Source organism: Centruroides sculpturatus, unplaced genomic scaffold (assembly GCF_000671375.1).
Source record: "Centruroides sculpturatus isolate CEXI.00-Female unplaced genomic scaffold, Cexi_2.0 scaffold681, whole genome shotgun sequence".
Lineage (NCBI taxonomy): Eukaryota > Metazoa > Arthropoda > Arachnida > Scorpiones > Buthidae > Centruroides > Centruroides sculpturatus.
This window is the reverse complement of record NW_019385004.1, coordinates 42,691-64,448: the sequence shown is the minus strand read 5'-3', so window position 1 is coordinate 64,448 and position 21,758 is coordinate 42,691. Positions and strand designations below refer to the sequence as shown.

The 21,758-nt window shown below is 26.6% G+C and overlaps 1 protein-coding gene across 1 annotated transcript; it reads left to right on the top strand.

Moving 5' to 3' along the window:
* Positions 1-11,110: 11,110 nt before the first annotated feature.
* On the top strand, positions 11,111-21,531 carry LOC111633256 (nuclear receptor coactivator 5-like). Its single transcript, XM_023377793.1, has 5 exons — positions 11,111-11,178; positions 17,797-17,880; positions 19,774-19,973; positions 20,048-20,320; positions 21,218-21,531. Exons 2-5 carry the CDS (start codon positions 17,813-17,815, stop codon positions 21,529-21,531), a joined length of 855 nt encoding a protein of 284 aa, XP_023233561.1. The 5' UTR covers positions 11,111-11,178; positions 17,797-17,812.
* The last annotated feature ends 227 nt before the right edge of the window (positions 21,532-21,758 follow it).

Genomic DNA, 21,758 nt, shown 5'->3' with positions numbered 1-21,758 from the left:
GTCGTTATAGGAACGTACGTTATAGGGGGGTCGACTGTAATTTATATTTATGTATGAACATCTACTGAAGAGGGAGATATTGAGTCTGAAATACATTTTGAGTGTTCTGTATTATATGATTGTCAAAAAGAGCTGTAACTTATTGTAAAGTTTTTAATAAGGAGTTAAATAATCATTAAAGGCTTTGTAATTTAATCTCATTCACTGGTGTAATAAGCCCACATGTATATGTGTCTATTTGATCTAGACTAAGTGTAAAAAAATTATACTATAACTAAGTATAAAAAAATAGTGCTTGCTATAGATTTACAATTTATATTTATTTTTTAATGTTTTTTTAAGAACTTTTTTATTGTTAGAAAATCTATTATTCTAAATTTGATCAGAAAATTCTCTTGCTTATTAATTATATGTTTATATGTCTAAAAGGTACTTTTTTCTAGATGTATAGATCTTCTATATTTTTAAATAAAAAGTTTTAATAATTGACCAGATTATTTGTTAATTATTATAATAACATACAGATTTGAATTAAATAATTTATAATCTAACATTTATTATTTTAAAATTAACAGAAAATTTTGAATATCAATATGTTTTGTTATAATATCTCAGTTATTATAACAACAGGAAGATTCTCAAATTTTGTGTGCTTGGAATACTTGATTTTAAAATAATGCAGTGAAAAATCAGTACGTATTGTTGAAAATACATTTATAATTCAAACTTCTATATAGCTTGGGTTTATTTTTTGGCTGTTAAGTTACATATGACATGTCCTTCAGGTGATACTGACCATTTGAAAATTTTACTCAATTTTCAGACTCTCTCTTAGGGTTATCCCTAAGAGATAGACTGAAAATGATTCTTTTTATTTTTTTCTGTACTATCCTCAATGTAATATCTTGCAATCTTATCATAGCCCATGTCTCTGAACCATATGTCAGCTCAGACAAAATACAATTGTCAAATATTTTCTGCTTCAGACATATTGGTATACTTTTACCTTGGAGAAGTAATGAGTGTTTTTTTATATGATGGATTATTAATTATACTATAATTCAATGGAATAATCTATTGCTTTTAGTCCTTAATATTGTTTTACACTTAGTCTAGATCAAATAGACACATATGCAAGCAGGCTTATCACACCAGTGAATGAGATTAAGTTACAAAATCTTTAATGATTATTTAACACCGTATTAAATACTCTACAATAAGTTATGGCTTTTTTTGGCAATTACATAATACAGAACACTCAAAATGTATTTTGGACTCAATACATTCCTCTTCAGTTGGTGTTCATACATAAACATAAATTATAAAAATTGTAAAATTATACAAATTATAAAAATACATTAAAAGGCCATTGTAAATATGACAATTTACAATTATCACAGGTGATGTCTCATAAGTATAATAGTTTTAAGATCATCACTCTTAGCCTTGGGAACAAATAAACACTTCAGTTGAACTAGCTGAAACAATTCATTACACAACAGAAACACTGGACTAATATTACACACTACTGCAGCTTCATTTGCCATATTTACAACAGCCTTTTAATGTATTTTTATAATTTGTATAATTTTAAAATTTATTTTTGATTTGTCTAATTTTATAATTTTTATAATTTATATTTATGTATGAACATCTACTGAAGAGGGAGATATTGAGTCTGAAATACATTTTGAGTGTTCTGTATTATATGATTGTCAAAAAGAGCTGTAACTTATTGTAAAGTTTTTAATAAGGAGTTAAATAATCATTAAAGGCTTTGTAATTTAATCTCATTCACTGGTGTAATAAGCCCACATGTATATGTGTCTATTTGATCTAGACTAAGTGTAAAAAAATTATACTATAACTAAGTATAAAAAAATAGTGCTTGCTATAGATTTACAATTTATATTTATTTTTTAATGTTTTTTTAAGAACTTTTTTATTGTTAGAAAATCTATTATTCTAAATTTGATCAGAAAATTCTCTTGCTTATTAATTATATGTTTATATGTCTAAAAGGTACTTTTTTCTAGATGTATAGATCTTCTATATTTTTAAATAAAAAGTTTTAATAATTGACCAGATTATTTGTTAATTATTATAATAACATACAGATTTGAATTAAATAATTTATAATCTAACATTTATTATTTTAAAATTAACAGAAAATTTTGAATATCAATATGTTTTGTTATAATATCTCAGTTATTATAACAACAGGAAGNCGCAGGGTCGGAGGTAAGTAGTTCGGCTGCTCATCCACTATTGGTCCAGACTCTATCAATCTTCTCATGAAACGACGTTATAGGAGGTACGTTATACGAAAGTTTCTACAATTTTTTCACTACGTTATAGGAATTGTCGTTATAGGAACGTACGTTATAGGGGGGTCGACTGTAATTTATATTTATGTATGAACATCTACTGAAGAGGGAGATATTGAGTCTGAAATACATTTTGAGTGTTCTGTATTATATGATTGTCAAAAAGAGCTGTAACTTATTGTAAAGTTTTTAATAAGGAGTTAAATAATCATTAAAGGCTTTGTAATTTAATCTCATTCACTGGTGTAATAAGCCCACATGTATATGTGTCTATTTGATCTAGACTAAGTGTAAAAAAATTATACTATAACTAAGTATAAAAAAATAGTGCTTGCTATAGATTTACAATTTATATTTATTTTTTAATGTTTTTTTAAGAACTTTTTTATTGTTAGAAAATCTATTATTCTAAATTTGATCAGAAAATTCTCTTGCTTATTAATTATATGTTTATATGTCTAAAAGGTACTTTTTTCTAGATGTATAGATCTTCTATATTTTTAAATAAAAAGTTTTAATAATTGACCAGATTATTTGTTAATTATTATAATAACATACAGATTTGAATTAAATAATTTATAATCTAACATTTATTATTTTAAAATTAACAGAAAATTTTGAATATCAATATGTTTTGTTATAATATCTCAGTTATTATAACAACAGGAAGATTCTCAAATTTTGTGTGCTTGGAATACTTGATTTTAAAATAATGCAGTGAAAAATCAGTACGTATTGTTGAAAATACATTTATAATTCAAACTTCTATATAGCTTGGGTTTATTTTTTGGCTGTTAAGTTACATATGACATGTCCTTCAGGTGATACTGAAGGACATGTCATATGTCCTTTTGAAAATTTATTCTAGTGAACAGTGAAATAGCTGACCATTTGAAAATTTATTCTAGTGAACAGTGAAATAGCTAATTTTTTTCAACTATTTTCTTTATGTACCAGCTTTGAAGATCTAAGTGGCTACTGTCAAGTCAACACAAAATTTTTCTTAAATTAACCAATTTTTCTTAATTAAACTTCAAACATATAAGTTAACTGTTAAAATAAAACTAACTTATGTTTAACTATCAGATGAGCCTGGTGTTGCTTGGGCAAAAAGTAATGATAGCGAAGATTAAGATTATTAGATTATAGCCGATCTTACCTGTTTTCATCAGGTATAAGAATTAGGTTTTCCCTCTTCTAGACTAGTTAGAGAATTTTTAGATGGGTCTAAAAATATGTTCAATTTTCTGCAAAAATGCAAAAAACCACATCTAAAATAGTACAGTAGAAGCTGAGTTCTTCAGGGTAGTCCTTAACCCTCTCCCTCTCCTCTGTGGCGAAAATTTTTAAAAATCCCTTCTTAAGCCGAGACACCACTACCGTAAAAACGGCGTAAAACACCTTGTCGTAAAAGCTTTTAATTATGTAACCCTGATAGTTTACGCCTGAGCAGGTCGACCTACGCCTTTTATGGTGAGGGGTTTTATTCCGTTTTTATGGTAGTGGAGTCTCAGCCTTAGTGTACATTCTCATGACATACTACTCTGTGTACCAAATTTCAACTTTCAATTCCTAATCGTTTGGGCTCTGCACTTATTATTATCATCAATCCATCTTGATTATATTATGATTATCTGTTTTTATCTGTTCAAATCAATTCTTTATTACCTACTACTACTAGTACTTCTTAGTTTACATCTTGCTTTTTTTGCCTTATGTTTTAAAAAACCTTAAACCTTTTTATTTCTTAAATTTAGCTTATCCGAATAATTTTCATTTTATTCATATTAAATGTTAAATATTATTAAACTATTCATTAGTATAGCACATCTTATCATTTATATCTATAGTGTTAATATACTATACAGTAGATGTTTAAATGTTATAGTTAAATTTACATGTACAGAATTCAATAATGCAATTTAATTAAAGTGATAGTAAATGCCAAAATTCTGTTCAAATTATGTAAAATTTAAAATGTGTGAAACTTAGAATACAAAACTTGCATAATTTGAGAATTCCCTATATTTAAATATGTAATTGTTTTGACTGGTGTTTTTAAAAAGAAATTTGACAACTTAACAGTAATGATTTATATAGATATATTTTAATTTAATTTGTTTTTACAGTATTTATAAATTAATGAATCAAGCAAGAAATTCAAAGTCAGATTTGAGTGTTTGTGCAATACTGTTTGTAATTTCACACTTAATTTGTCTGCTTTATCATATGGATACAAAATAAATTGGATATTAATGTTTTTTTAATAATAATAACTTTTTAAAATATGCTTATAGAATATATTGCATTTTGATATTGAAGAAATAACTATTATTTTTCTAATACAGTATATGCTTGATATCTTGGAATGGAAAATTTTTTCAATAGTCAGTCCCAGAACTGTGTTGTTAACACTCAAAAATTTTTACTAATTTTTGAGTAAAAATTTTTGAGTCAACAATATTTTAATTAAGTTACAGAAATTATCATTATTTTAATGAGATGATAAATATCACATTACAAACAATATAGTTAGATTTAAATACACTACATTTTATTTTTGGGTTGCAATTTGAAAAAATTGTAGATTTATAAATTCTTACTGTCATCTGTTTGTTCATCTGTCCTTCCCTAATCTCGAGAACAGAGTTAGACAGATGAAAGCCAAGACCAGATATAGAAAGCTTAAGGGCAGGAGGTTCCGATTAACTATATGAGAACTTCTGTTGCAAAACCAGAAGTCACATTATTTCAATTAAAAAATTTTCCCTGAAAGGAATTAGATAGATGAATAGCACGATTTGATTGCTAAAGGAAAAATATGATGTACAGGGGCATGACACTACTAATTTGAGGTGGACAGCATATATTTTAAATTAAATTAATTAAAAATTGAAATTGCAGCCTTGTATTGCTCATATATATATACAGTAGAACCTCCATTATCCGGACCTCCATTATCCGGATTTTCGATTATCCGGATTGTTCAAAATAAACAAAAATTTTACGAATTTGCTGATCTGCACTTGGCGAATTACGACACTGTTTATGTACGTGATGGAATGCATAACTTTTTTTGTTTCAATAACGTCTCACCCAGCACAGTGGTCGTAAACTCTTAAATATATTTTACGTCGTAATAAAAATATAACTTGACATACGTATTTATAAATAATTTATATTCAAATTACATCATTTCTATGACCAAGGGCGGCGTAAGGCATGGACGACGTGGGCCACCGCCTATGCCTCGCGGTCCGAAGGGCCTCGCGCCTCGAAGGTTTATGCATTACTTAAAAGCCGCGAACGCGACGAAAAAATTTTACTCGTCATAAAACGATAAATAGTTTGTCAAATTTTTATTCATAAAAATGCAGTTTCAACTGCTTTTTATTTTATAAAATCCGTCTTCTTGCGCCACCAGAGGGCCTTTTAAACAATAGGTAGTCTGTTAGCGTTGGTCAGTAGTAGTCCAAATTCAATACGAACGTTTGTTTCTTGAAAATTTGATCACGATTTAAATACAGTATTTACTTTTAATATTGCCGATATGTCATCGAAAAGAAAACGTGTTGTATTATCATTAAAAGACAAATTAAAGTATTTGTTTCGATTATCCGGATTTTCCCTTATCCGGACTACCTTCATCCCCAATTAGTCCGGATAATCGAGGTTCTACTGTATATATATATGTGTGTGTGTGTGTGTAAAATAGTAAAACAAAAGCATTTTCAGATCTATAATTAGGTCAAAAATTGCTTCTTCATCCACATGAAAGATTAAACTTCTGCTAGTGTTAAAATTAGCTTATTGATGAATTGATAAAAATTGGAGCAGAGTCAAATGAGATGCCTTCTTACAAAAGTAAGAAGGAATCTCATTTGTCCCTTTCCATTCATGGCATTGGGACCATGCTATTAACTTGAACTTTTATCCGTTGAGAGGCATGCTGGTAATATGTAGATTTCAAACTGACTCCTACTGATAAATCCTTGTAAAATATTTTCAATTGTAAAATTCACATTTCACTATTTACATAATAATCTACTAATGGTTTCACTTAGGTGTATTTATTGTTGTGTATAAATGTTGCTAATATATAAAAAATAAATGGAAAATTTATATTTATTGAATTATTATTTTTTATTTTTTAGATGTTTTCATGATATCAGTAAAAACATATAACGTTACCCATGAAACGAGGCAATCGATTTTCACCTCCTCGGAGAGAGAGAAATTTCAAAGACAAAGGACGGTAATTAGAGCTATTAATTGTGATATGTTAATTAACATTTTGATCTAATTGTATTTTAAAAATATATATAAATTTTATTTGTAAAAGGAAAATCTCTCTATATTAGAGTAAAATTACTAATTTTGATTTTTTTGTATTCACTTTTTACTTGTTAATAAAAATAGGAATTGTTAATTATTTAATCAGTTTGATACAAGTATGGTGTCTGTACTGTATAAGAGTAAGTTCTGTACATTGTTTGGTTACTGAAAAAATTTTTTATGACTGCAGAGAATGCTTAGAGTTCAGTATGGCAAGAATTCTCTAGATATAAGGCTTATTAAATTATGGATGAGAAAAGCTTTTGGAAACTGGGTCAGTTGAGTAAGGGAAAAGTACTGGCAGACAGTTTGTTTTTGAATAAACAGAGGCTACAATTTAAGATGCTGTTATATAATTGCTTAGTAAATTTATGGGAGAAACTTCATGGCAGTTCATAACAGTCTACAATGTACAAAGTGTTATGGAAATGTCTACAGCTGTATGCCTACAAAGTTCAGCTACTTCAATATTTGAAATAAGAAGCTGAATGTGAGAAATTTGCTAACTATATATTGAATAAAATTGATGAGGATAATCAATTTTTGCATGTTTATTTTTCAATAGACATTTATTTAGTCAATAGACACATTTTATATATTTGAGGAGCAGAAAATCCACTTGTAATAAGAGAGCATATTCTATCCCAACATTAATGTATGGTATGCTCTATGAAATGATCATATTATTATATCTATTTTCTTCTGTTAAAACATGATTAATGCAAATATGTTTCTAGACATGTTCATTATGCTATAACTCTATTTGAACAGAGACGGTCTACAGTTATTTTCTAGCTGGTTGGAGCATATACCCATTAGACTTAAGTTTAGTTGTTGGACAGCATGCATTTTGGATGAAACATTTTCAAACTGTTGGATAGGCAGGGATGGACCAATTTTGTGAACCCCATAATCTACAACAGACATAATCTACTAGATTTCTTTCTTTGGGGATATTTTAAAGATTTGGTATATGTGACAGTATTCCAGATATGGAAACATTACAAAAATGGATTACATGTGCGATCAAATGCATCATCCCAAAGATTTTAAATGTATGGAGAGAGATTGACTATCACTTTTATATTCTATATCCCACAAGAGATGTTAAACTTTAATAAAGTCCTTATGTGTGGATAGAAACTGGCACAATTTGATAAAATTTAGTTAATTATCAATACTAATAAAACTGGTAATAAATTGTTATCATTTATGCCTGGCATAAAATCAGTAAAAGTTTTTATAATCTAGATTATAAAAACTTTTAAAGTAAAAGTAAAATTTAAAGTAAAAGTTTTTATAATCTAGATTATAAAAACTTTTACTTTATTTAATTTTATATTTATATATTTTTTAATTTAATTTACTTTATTTAATTTTATAAGTATATTAAACATCCCAAACCCCAATATACAGATACTCAACAAAACAATCACCTTAAACCAGGGATATCCAGTCCATGGGCCTCACTGTAGCCCACTTAATATTTTTATGTGGCCCACTGCATCCTAAATTTTTTAGGTACATTTTCATTTATTTTGGTAAAGTATGTTGTAAAAATTATTCTCATTTCACTCAATACACTTTGATGTTCTAATGATATAATTGGTGCTAGAAAACTGTTATGCATGTGGAGTAGTAAAACTCTGAACAATTCATTTTGTGCATGAAAACTTCAAAACTGCTAAAAGAAATATGTTGAGTGATTCCCATTTAACTAACATTTTTAGAATATAGACTGGTATCCTAAAAGTAGACATTGACAATATTATAAAAGGAAGGCAATGTCAAAAATTGCATTGAATTTATTTTTATTTTGTGTGAGTATAATTTCTTTTTTTACTGTCAATAAATGATATATAAAATTACAAAAAATACTGTATATGTTATTAAAATTTGATATTCACATTTTAAACTTTATAAAAGAATATATTTATATGAGGTATTTTTGTGGCTCTCTGAATATATGTAAATTTTTAATTTGGCCCATTAAGAAAAAAGGTTGGACAACCCTGCCTTAAACAATTTGGCTATAAATCTGCTATTATTAATGATTAGATACTAAGTAATTTGGCACTAGAGGTAGATGTTAAACACGGATTTATAGCTTGATTGTTTAAAATTACTTAGTATCTAATCATTAATAATACCAGATTTATAGCCTGATTGTTTAAGCACATAATGTCTACCTCTAGTACCAAATACTTAGTATCTAATCTATACTACTATATAAAGAGACAACGTATTTTTCGTTTGTGACCACTAACCGTGAAAACTACTGAACCAATCGTTACCAAATTTTAACTGTAGCATCTTTGTGACCCCCGGAATGTTTACCACTAATCAAACCTGCAGATTTTTTTGTTAAACATTCATATAAATTAAAAGATATCATCTAGGGTTAAGGCTTTTATGTCCAACAGATGGCGCTACGAGTATGACGCCCTAAGTTTGCTTTTCTGTGAGGATGAACTAAAGCAGATCATCTTCTATCTATCTATATAAATAAAAATGTAACGTTCGTTTGTTCCTACCAATTCCTTTGAAATTTTCACACAATTCGAATATGCACGTGTTTTTACATAATATACATGTCGAAATTCTCCCCGTGGGGTAGAGAGACAGGATTAAAGCTTACCTTGAAGAACTTGGCTTCTATTATACTATTTTAGATGTGGGTTTTTGCATNATTAAAAACTAAAATTTATTTGTTTGTAAGCTTAAAATAGATTCTTATTAACCATATATTATTAAAAATTTATTTATAAATCAAATACAAAACTGGGAATGGTTATTTCTGGTTTAGCTTAGTGACAAGTAAATTTGATTTATGTCATTTTTCGACTTAAGTCGCCTCTCCTGGAACCAATTACCGATGTAAGGCAAACAGAGAAAAGAGTACCAATAAATAATTAGTTATTTTTTAATAGTGAAGTTTCTAGTACATTAAGTGAAGCAGAATTAGTAGAAACACAACAGGTTCCTTTTAGAATAGATTGAGAAGCCTCATTTTAAAGTAAAACATAAAATTATCAGAAAATATTTGCATTTTATTTCTTTTGTTTGCAAGTTTATTTATAAAGTCATTTTAAGATTAAAAAAAACTATTGTTAATTAATATTTATTTAATTTTAAATACTAATTATGTGTTCAAAAATAATAGATAATTTCTTATTGTATGTATTTACAGAAATATTTAATATACCTATTTAAATTATGATTTTAAAATGCATTAATCTAAAGCCGATTTGATTTTCATCCAAATCTAGTGCCCTCATTCAGAATTTCAGATGACAGTATCATTTTTAAATTTCATTCACATGATAAATTAATACATTAATGAATAATTATATATTATACTTTATTATATTTGTAAATCCATTTTAATTTTACTAATACCAAACAATCTGTATTATGATTTAATTTATATGAATGTAGCCATAATATAGTCCAGTATAATCTGGTAGATTGTTTGGCATTAACCACAATTGGGTTATTCAATGTGTATAATTTTACTGAATAATAACAGAATTTAATATTTGATTTCATATTTATATATTTGATGCAAGGTTTACAAGTTCAGTACATTGAATATTCACTGAACTATTGTAATAGTACTTACAAGAGTTGATGATTTCATCTAATTTTCATTTAATTTTAGAAAGAAGAATGTGATGTATATTCAGTGAAATGTGATTATATTTTAATAAAATTAAATCGATTGTTGATCATTTGATGAAAGTATTAATCAAATAGTAAAGATGCAGAAAATTTAATATATTTTTATTGGAATCAAACATGAATTTGATGAATTAAAATTATTTATAATATCACATTATTATAGATAAAAATCTAACTTTCTATTACATTGCTAACAAATATTATTTTAATAAATTTTGTTTCACTATTGTAAAAAATTATTACAATAGTTAAAACTTCTTTAAATAGTAACAAAGTAGTAATAATTTGAATAAACACACTCCAACAACATTTAAAACACAGTGTTTTACTTTACTTGGCAGCTGTGAATTATTTTAGTAATATTTTGAATAGATTAATTTTGCGTATTTTAAATGTTAAATGTTTAATTTTTCATATAGTTCTGGATCAGCCCAAATGCCATTTAGAGATCATTTTGATAGTCAACCGAATGACTGTGAGGACGATGCTGCCATTTTGTATTAAATTTACTAATTCAAATTAATTCTTAATTAATAAATAATTTAGAAATGTCTGTTATATATGTATTAATTATAATTTATGCATAAATATATAGTCTGTAAGGATATGAAATTATTTAGAATTTTGAATTCATTATAAAAAGCATTAACACTACATTTTATATTATAATCTATTGTAATTTCTTTTATCCACATTGAATATTTTAAACTGTACAACTATAAAGATGGCTATATATTTTAGAAAAGATGATGATTCAAAAAGGACTTAACAAATTTGAATGTGTGCAGAATTTTAATTGGAAGACTTACAGAACCAGTTGAGGAATTAATTTATGGTAAAACACATCAAATTTTACTTTGAGTAGTCTTTTTGATCTTATGTGAGTGTTGATGGTACAGTAGAAATCCCATCATTTTGCCAAACTCTTAAGGAGCATATCTGTTGTCACCTCATTAACTGTGACAGTGATTTGAGTTTTGAAGTCAAGATTTGCAGGCAAGAATGGAATAAATACTAGTACACACTAAATTAAACAAACATTTTTTCAAAATTAAGATTATATTAAAGATTATTTATTATACTAGTGTGAGGGGCTAGCCGGGGGGTACGAAGTTGATAGAACTTGTGTACCACTTAATCGGCATCTAATTGTGAGATTAGCCCACGGTAGTATAAAAGGATGGCTTTTCTATGAGTGATAAAGATGCAGAGACTAACTGATCGTAAAATCACAGCCTCCTCCATCAGGATTCTCGACACCAGTTAAGGAAATTTAAAATATGCGCTCTTACTCACGTTTACATCTAATTATAAATAGCTGTGACGTTCGAGTGACAACGTCCGAATAAATCATAGGAGGATTAACAGTTGAGCGAGTGGGATAATGCATGAGATCATCTGATACAAATAACAATAAATTTAATATAAACATATTAAATGGATAAATACAATAAAATACAAATGATCAATAAAAATACAAATGACATGAGAATGCAAACAAATGGNTTTCTGTAATGGAGAAAAATACAAGGATGTTTTATAGTATTGAAATTTTTACTAAAAGCAAGAAAAAATTCTGATTTATGGAATGTAATGTTCTTATGTCATTGAAAGTTATCAAGTTTATTGAATATGCCTCATTTAATGAGATAGAATAAATTTAATATAAACATATTAAATGGATAAATACAATAAAATACAAATGATCAATAAAAATACAAATGACATGAGAATGCAAACAAATGGAATTACAGTATTAACAATACAATCTAGGCCTATCCTCATGGAGATACTAGACTATCTATCTTACAAACTAGGCCTATCTTGCGGAGAGAGAGGGTGTACAATATTTCTAACAATTTATACTACATTAACAATACTTTTCTTTATTCATTAATTTTAAATACATATGAGGATCTAATTGAACCACTAGTTTCATTGAACAGGCCATTTCGAACTGTTAAATTTGCATGGTGAATTCTCTTCCAGGAACTGTGCCGAAAAGTGGGAAAATCATCCCCTTTTATAGAGATTAGGGCCAGATTGATGGCCAAGTCCTGTGCGTGGACGCTTACGATTCACTTCAAGTCAGCCATCAGGAAAGGAAATCAACTTCCTTTCTATAACGAAAGTATTAGACATCCATTTTTCAAATAAAATTGTTAAAATTATAAAATATTAATTTTCTATTTAAATTTAAAGCGTTATTTTCACAAATAATTCCTTTAAATAGTCTACACCTAAATCTAGATTCTCACACTAGTTTCAAGTTATTACTAGGAATTTCTGTAAGGCTTTGTACCATTTAGGTATGTTTCAAGAGGAAAATAGTTATTTAAGGAAATAAAAGTAAAGGAGAAACATTTTTGGATCTTTATTCAGACCAACCAGCTCATAGTAATGTTTGAAATGCATGCTATTGTGAACAGAAATTGGTTTTGAATAATAGTCCAAACATTTCTCTTTTATTTAACCTGATAGTGTTTTAATAATATTGATTCCATATTATATGGTATGAGTGACCAGAGGGTTGACACCAGACATTTAAATTTAAAAGCTGAATGATTGACTCTGCAACTCATGTCACAATTTGGTGATGCCACTTTTGGTGATGTCTATTTCAGGACTGACACCACTGTGTCTTTTAAGGCAGACACAAAAACCTTGTTAGCTGCAGTTTTGGTTTTGCATGAACAGTCACATATGTAGACACTAGGGATTTCGAATGGAGACAGTCTGAGATGTCAATGCAGCAGAAAGAACTGCACAATACAACTTAATTATAAAGAAATAATATTCGTTTATTTATGTAAACTATTAACACATATGTTTACAATAATATTATGTTTAACTTTTATATAGTGGCAAAATAGATGAGCTTTAGTAGCATAACATACTGGATAATATGGATACAACGTAACATAATCTATTGGACTTTATACTAGTAGATAAGGAGTTAGCACATTCCTAGCTGAGAGAACTTACATTATTATGTGTGATGCTAAATATTTTGATAATTTGATTTATGGGTTGAGACCATAGATTGTTGGTTGAACAGGATTATAAATCATTGAGGAAATTTGTGTTCATAATTTGGATTCCATTGAATGTTTTTGAGTATTTAAGTTTTTTCACCTGAAGAAGAACCTAAGTGGGTTCGAAAACGTTTGTGGGAACTTTTTAACCGGATTTTTATATGTAATTTCGCACTGTAAAGGTTTGTGGTTGATTAATTTTGTGTTCATTATGTTGGCTTGTCAGGTTCTTGGATCGAGAAGTTGGAATATTGGAGAATGGCAACATTGGACAGGATCAGCAATGGAGCACAGTTACATTACACTTTCTTGGGAAGGGAACAGGGTCAGTGAACACTCGGACTCCTGACAACCTTCTTGTCCTTCATTCAATCCTTTTATATCGGGGGTCCTCCCCCTTTCGATGCCCTCTTTTTAGCCACATTACTATCTTTGACCAATGGTGAATACTTGTAGTTAGTTTCCAGTGATACATTTGATCAGTCCCCTGGGAAAGGAAGTTACTCTGGGGAAAGAGATGCAATCATCCTTTGGTAATTAAATTGAAAATTTTATTTTTGCTGGGATTTTAAAAAGACAAAATTTTTCTCTCAAAAATTTTGTCAAGTCCTGCTCTCACATAAGTTTCAAGTTAGAAGACATTAATATAATAAATTTAAATTTAAAAGCTGAATGATTGACTCTGCAACTCATGTCACAATTGCAGCCAAATAATTTTAATTGATAATGTTATTGGACATTATCAATTAAAATTATTTGGCTGCAATTGAAAAAAATATAAACCTTTAAATTCCCACTGTTGTCCTTCCATCTGTCTCTCTTTAATCTTGAGAATGGAGTTAGATAGATGAAATCCAATGCCAGATATGGCAACCTTGGGGCAGGAGGTCTTGATTAACTATATATGAACTTCCAATTCAAACTGAAAGTCATGTTAATTCAATTCAAAACTTTTCCCCTGAAAGCAGTTAATAGATGACTGGCATGACTCTGTTGTTAAAGGAAAAGTAGGANTAAAGGTTTATATTTGTCACAATTGCAGCCAAATAATTTTAATTGATAATGTTATTGGACATTATCAATTAAAATTATTTGGCTGCAATTGAAAAAAATATAAACCTTTAAATTCCCACTGTTGTCCTTCCATCTGTCTCTCTTTAATCTTGAGAATGGAGTTAGATAGATGAAATCCAATGCCAGATATGGCAACCTTGGGGCAGGAGGTCTTGATTAACTATATATGAACTTCCAATTCAAACTGAAAGTCATGTTAATTCAATTCAAAACTTTTCCCCTGAAAGCAGTTAATAGATGACTGGCATGACTCTGTTGTTAAAGGAAAAGTAGGATGTACGGGAGCCAATCAGTATTAATTTGAGGTGGAGAGCATATATTTTAAGTTAAATAAATTAAAAATATGATTAAAATTTGTAGCCCGGCATTGTGACAATGTCACAATAAATAAATAATTGCTCATTNAGCCAATCAGTATTAATTTGAGGTGGAGAGCATATATTTTAAGTTAAATAAATTAAAAATATGATTAAAATTTGTAGCCCGGCATTGTGACAATGTCACAATAAATAAATAATTGCTCATTTTCTGTTTAATTTTTTCTGAGTTTATTTTAGCATTTATCATCATCATCACTTTATAATTATATCTACAAGGAATTAAATCATCAATACAGGATGATTTGGGATAGATTTTGGCTAACTGCTAACAGTTATTATTTTATGTTTTTAATAGGCTAAATTTAATCTGAGTAATCTTGGATTTAATGATCTGATTATTATAGAATATTCATGCTTGGTTGCTTATATCTATTATGATCAATAGTGTGAAATATAAAATGATATGAATGTTCCTTCATTTACAAGAATGACCAAAGTAACATGATAATGATATCTTTGACCAAACATTCATATCATTATCCAAACACATATTAAACATTTATGTATTTTGCCAGATATGTTTTTTTTTTTTTTTCAAGAAAGTATTATCAATAATGACCAGATATTGATGTGAATGGTAATTAATCATTTATCATTATTGAATATCAGTATGGCAGATTGTTTTTTTGTGGTTCAATATTTTGCATCACACACGACTAAGGACATTTATTTATTTATATAATGCAGGCATACACAATATATTTATTTTTAGGGACTTACTAGATTCCACCATTTAAAAGTGAATGTTAACACTAAATAAGGCATAAACATTAGTGTAGGGTTTACATTACTTTTCTGTCTCCTGGATAAGATGGCCTATGAGATAAATAAAGTCTACTGGTATATTAATAAAATAACAAAAACAAATTAAGGTTATCTTATTGCAAATTATCCTGTATTTGATGATTTCATCTTGGCAGTTGTCAAAACAAACTAACCACTTTTCACCCAGTTGTAGGAGAATACAGGTATACCTCAACTTACATCATTCTCGATTATACATCATTTGACAAAAAGTGTATGGAAAAATAAAAATCAACTTTTAAGTCATTTTATTCGACCTTACATCTGTCCGCCACAAATATTGAAGTCGTAACATCACTATAAAAGTGTTAAAGCACATAAAATCATATTAAAATATATACATTTACAGTAAATGTTAATATAATTATCATAAATCCTAGAGAATGAAACATGAAAACATCTGTATTTTTGTGTTGTCATCTTATTTAGCAGTCTTTAAGTGCTCAATATTGGTGTTTTCCAACATCTACCGTTTGGCGTCGTCATCAGTGCCACTCGATATTGGTAAATTTAATATAAATTTACCAATATAGTTTATTTTCTACTGTCACAAGATAATTTTAATAACTGTATTTGTTATTGAACCTTACAAAGTCATTTTATAATGTCTTAGAGCAAACCACATTCACAAATGAAGAGTCTGCAATGTACTGTAAACATCGCCAAATTGCAAACATGTACATTTACAAGTATGTACTGTATGTACAATACATGAATTTGTAAATTTAGATTACTTTTTTCTGTACTATATTAAAAACTAAAATTTATTTGTTTGTAAGCTTAAAATAGATTCTTATTAACCATATATTATTAAAAATTTATTTATAAATCAAATACAAAACTGGGAATGGTTATTTCTGGTTTAGCTTAGTGACAAGTAAATTTGATTTATGTCATTTTTCGACTTAAGTCGCCTCTCCTGGAACCAATTACCGATGTAAGGCAAACAGAGAAAAGAGTACCAATAAATAATTAGTTATTTTTTAATAGTGAAGTTTCTAGTACATTAAGTGAAGCAGAATTAGTAGAAACACAACAGGTTCCTTTTAGAATAGATTGAGAAGCCTCATTTTAAAGTAAAACATAAAATTATCAGAAAATATTTGCATTTTATTTCTTTTGTTTGCAAGTTTATTTATAAAGTCATTTTAAGATTAAAAAAAACTATTGTTAATTAATATTTATTTAATTTTAAATACTAATTATGTGTTCAAAAATAATAGATAATTTCTTATTGTATGTATTTACAGAAATATTTAATATACCTATTTAAATTATGATTTTAAAATGCATTAATCTAAAGCCGATTTGATTTTCATCCAAATCTAGTGCCCTCATTCAGAATTTCAGATGACAGTATCATTTTTAAATTTCATTCACATGATAAATTAATACATTAATGAATAATTATATATTATACTTTATTATATTTGTAAATCCATTTTAATTTTACTAATACCAAACAATCTGTATTATGATTTAATTTATATGAATGTAGCCATAATATAGTCCAGTATAATCTGGTAGATTGTTTGGCATTAACCACAATTGGGTTATTCAATGTGTATAATTTTACTGAATAATAACAGAATTTAATATTTGATTTCATATTTATATATTTGATGCAAGGTTTACAAGTTCAGTACATTGAATATTCACTGAACTATTGTAATAGTACTTACAAGAGTTGATGATTTCATCTAATTTTCATTTAATTTTAGAAAGAAGAATGTGATGTATATTCAGTGAAATGTGATTATATTTTAATAAAATTAAATCGATTGTTGATCATTTGATGAAAGTATTAATCAAATAGTAAAGATGCAGAAAATTTAATATATTTTTATTGGAATCAAACATGAATTTGATGAATTAAAATTATTTATAATATCACATTATTATAGATAAAAATCTAACTTTCTATTACATTGCTAACAAATATTATTTTAATAAATTTTGTTTCACTATTGTAAAAAATTATTACAATAGTTAAAACTTCTTTAAATAGTAACAAAGTAGTAATAATTTGAATAAACACACTCCAACAACATTTAAAACACAGTGTTTTACTTTACTTGGCAGCTGTGAATTATTTTAGTAATATTTTGAATAGATTAATTTTGCGTATTTTAAATGTTAAATGTTTAATTTTTCATATAGTTCTGGATCAGCCCAAATGCCATTTAGAGATCATTTTGATAGTCAACCGAATGACTGTGAAATTGTTGTTAGTAGACAACAAAGGTAAGTTTATTATTTTAAGGTACAATAAATGTATATATTTATTACATTGAAAATTTTGGTTTTTAAATGAATTTTAAATAATATCTAATTATATTAATAATATAATGAAATGTTTATTAATTAAACAGACTTTTATAATTGTATTTAGCAATGTTTTAGTGATTATAGTATATTTATATTAGAGAAGAATAAAAGATATTTCAAGTTTTTCTACAGGTTTTATTTGAAATGTAATACTTCTTAATGAAGATGAGAGTTGTTATTACATTTACTTGTTTCTTATCTTTATAAAATATTAAGTTATCAAAAGTGCTTGCCAGTAATATATGTTTTATCTTCTTATGTAAAGTTTTACAAACTTTATTATTCTGATTTAAACATATTAACACCTGAAGAAAGTTTATTCATCGTTCTAAAATTGTACTTTTTATTTGACAAAGTTGGAAATCTGAATCTGTTAGCTGTCTTGTGTACATTAACTTTGGATTTTTATACTGAAAATCACAGAATTTACAAATTATGACAAATTTAAACCAATATTTTAAGTGAACTAAAAATAAAAACTAATTTCTGGATTAAGTAAAAAAATATTTTAGCAAGTTGCCAAAAAATGATTGCTAAAGTAGGTACAAAAATCAAAAAACAGTTTACAAGTTTAGTTGTTAGATTACATGGAAGATATGACAATACTCCATTTGTCACGTTGCTGCATACGGTATGATAGAACTATACTGCAAATTTAGTATACTGATATATCCTAGATGTGAGAGGTTAAAAATGTGTTTAATAAATAAATTTTATCTAATAGAATAATAGAAAACTTGGTAGAATTTAAAAAATGAATTTTTAACACATCCATTAAACACAATTTATAATTAATAAACCAATTTATTTATTTTAGAAACAATCTAAAATAAATAAATTGGTTTATCAATTGATAAACAACATAAGTAGAAAAATGCTATCAATAAATATTGCATAATAGAATTAAAAAATTTGTACAATTACAGGCTTCAGTTAGGTTTAATATAGAATCAATATAAATGTGGTAATATGTTCATTGGATAATTGTTGTAGATATTATTTTCTTCTGTTATAGAATATTTAATTAATATCTGTTTATCATTAGTATTTAGTATTAATTTTACATTAGAATATGATTTTGTAAAAATATTTTATTTAAAAATAATATAAAATTTTAATCTTTATTTATTAATAATATAATGTATGGTATAATAAATATTTATTCTAATATTGTGTTAAATTTCAAAATGTACCAGTACAATATAATTTTCGTAGGATGATAAATATTTCCAAAGATTAGCATCTCTTCATTAGGAATAATATAGCAAGTTTAAAAAATATCTTGAATGGAATCAAGATTTAAGATTTGATTTATTTAGAAGTAATTAATTGTTTATTGATTAACCTATCTTTTGAACTTTAAAAGTGTTTCAACTATGTTTAAATGAAACACTTAAAAGGTTATAGAGATAAAGAGTATTCTTAGAATTAACATTTATATCATTTGGCTGCATGGCAGATGCAAAGTTTTATTAAATATTTTCTGTTTGTTGGTATAATTTTCAATACTATATGAAATTTTTCATTCTCTAGGGAGTCATTATTGAAATAAAGTTATCAGTTTTCTATCTTAGAGGTTTTTCTGTAATGGAGAAAAATACAAGGATGTTTTATAGTATTGAAATTTTTACTAAAAGCAAGAAAAAATTCTGATTTATGGAATGTAATGTTCTTATGTCATTGAAAGTTATCAAGTTTATTGAATATGCCTCATTTAATGAGATAGAATAAATTTAATAATAAGCTTTGTTTAATTATTTTGATATGTTATTTTTTCAATTTGTAGTAAAAAAATTATTTTTATTACAGAATATATGCAGAATCAATTGAAACTAGACTGAAAAATATTGGTTTTCGAGTAGATATTCTCTTTCTTAAAGAAGATAATCTTCTTGTCCAAACAGTAGATGATATATCAGAACGTGGATGTCTTTATGCAATGGTTATCAATCCTCAAAATGAAATTCATAATTCAGTTACTTTAAATATTCTTCACGGACGTCCACAAGGTATTAAAATTTAAACATTGAATTTATTTTAAAATTAATATTTTAATTAATAATTTATAAACTTGTTTATCTAGAACATCGAAATATGCCTATAGATGATGCTATAAAATTAATTGCTCGTAATTACCATGAATATATTCAAAATCAGAGAGAGAAAATGAATTTAAATGCTATTCATGGTCAGTTTGGAAACTCGCTTATGAAATCTCCAGAAACTCGGTTTTTACTTAATATGCTTGCTGATGGTAGATTTCTGACTATACTGGAATTAGAAGTAATAATTAATTATTTAGATGATGTGAAAAATAAACTATTAGGAATTGACAAAAGCAAAGAAATAATACCTGGTAAGTAATTTTACTTTATTTTTACAGAAATATCAAAATATTAATAATTTAAAATTTTAACAATGTTTAATACATTTTTTTACAATACTACCTCAACTATCAAATCTAATACTATTCTTTCTAAAATACTTTTGAAAATTAATTATAACTAATAAGAAAAATATTCAAAATTCACAAAAAATTTTCAGTAAAATGAATATTTTGCATTTAAAATTTTGTCTTTGGAATTATTTAACCTAATCAAAAAGTATTGTATTAAAATTTTTGTTACATAATGAGAAATGCTATAACTGAATGATAATCTGTTGGATGTTCAAATTGAAGTTGTAGATTTTATCATTTGTTTATTTTTTTCTAAATCAATTTTTTATTTGTTCTTTTTTTAAGATTTTTTAATTTTAATAATTGTTTACATTTTTCTCATTAATTGAAACATAACAATAGTAGAAACAAATTATTAAATCTGTATTATTAGATATTTATGCACTGGTATTATGTTCTGACCAGTAAACTGTGATGAATGTTTGAAGGAATACAAAACCAGAGCTGTGTTTTGAATACTTTTATAAAATAAAGAGAATTGACATTTCATATGTAATAATACCTTTACAATTTTAAAAGTATGAAGATTAATATTGCCTTTTAGATTAAAAATGTTTAATATCTTTTAAATACTAGTATTAAATTAAAGATTTAGCTTTGATTGATTTAAGTTGACTCAAACCAAATTGATACTTTTGATCTGTTGTAATTCAAGATATTTAAATATAAAAAATTAAAAGTAAATGAAATCATTCACTTGAAATAGATACAAGAAATAGACTTATAATTAAATAATAAAAAAATTAAGTCTTATTTTATTTAATTACAAATAATAATAATTTTTAATGCTCTTAGGTGAGCAGGGAACAATTGATCAACCAGTTATGTCACCTAATATGTTGAATATGGTTAATCCGGTTCAAGTTTCATCAGTTGATATATCTGGAGTTTTTGGAAATAAGGAAGATCCTAAATTGATGCAAACAGAAATAAATCCTGTAGAACCAGTAAATTCAACATACATTAATTTTAATAATCCTAATGTACAAAAGGCATTAGATAATCTTATGCAAAATAGTTCATGTTTATTAAGAAATTTTAGTTTAAACTCAGNATTACATCAAATTAAACAACAACCCATACGAAGATATAAAAAAGGATCTAACTAAAATAGTCAAAAACATGTACGGCAATAATAATAGTCTATAAGTGAAAACAATAAAAATTATATCCTTAATTTCAAAAACAATAGAACCCACAAACTAAATATAAGATTAAAAACCCACAAAAAAGAAAAATTCAGACCTTTAGTTGATTTTAGATTTTCTATGCAACTTAGAACAGTATATCAAGCAACAATTAATAAACATCGATCATTCTAAGTACACCGTAAAAA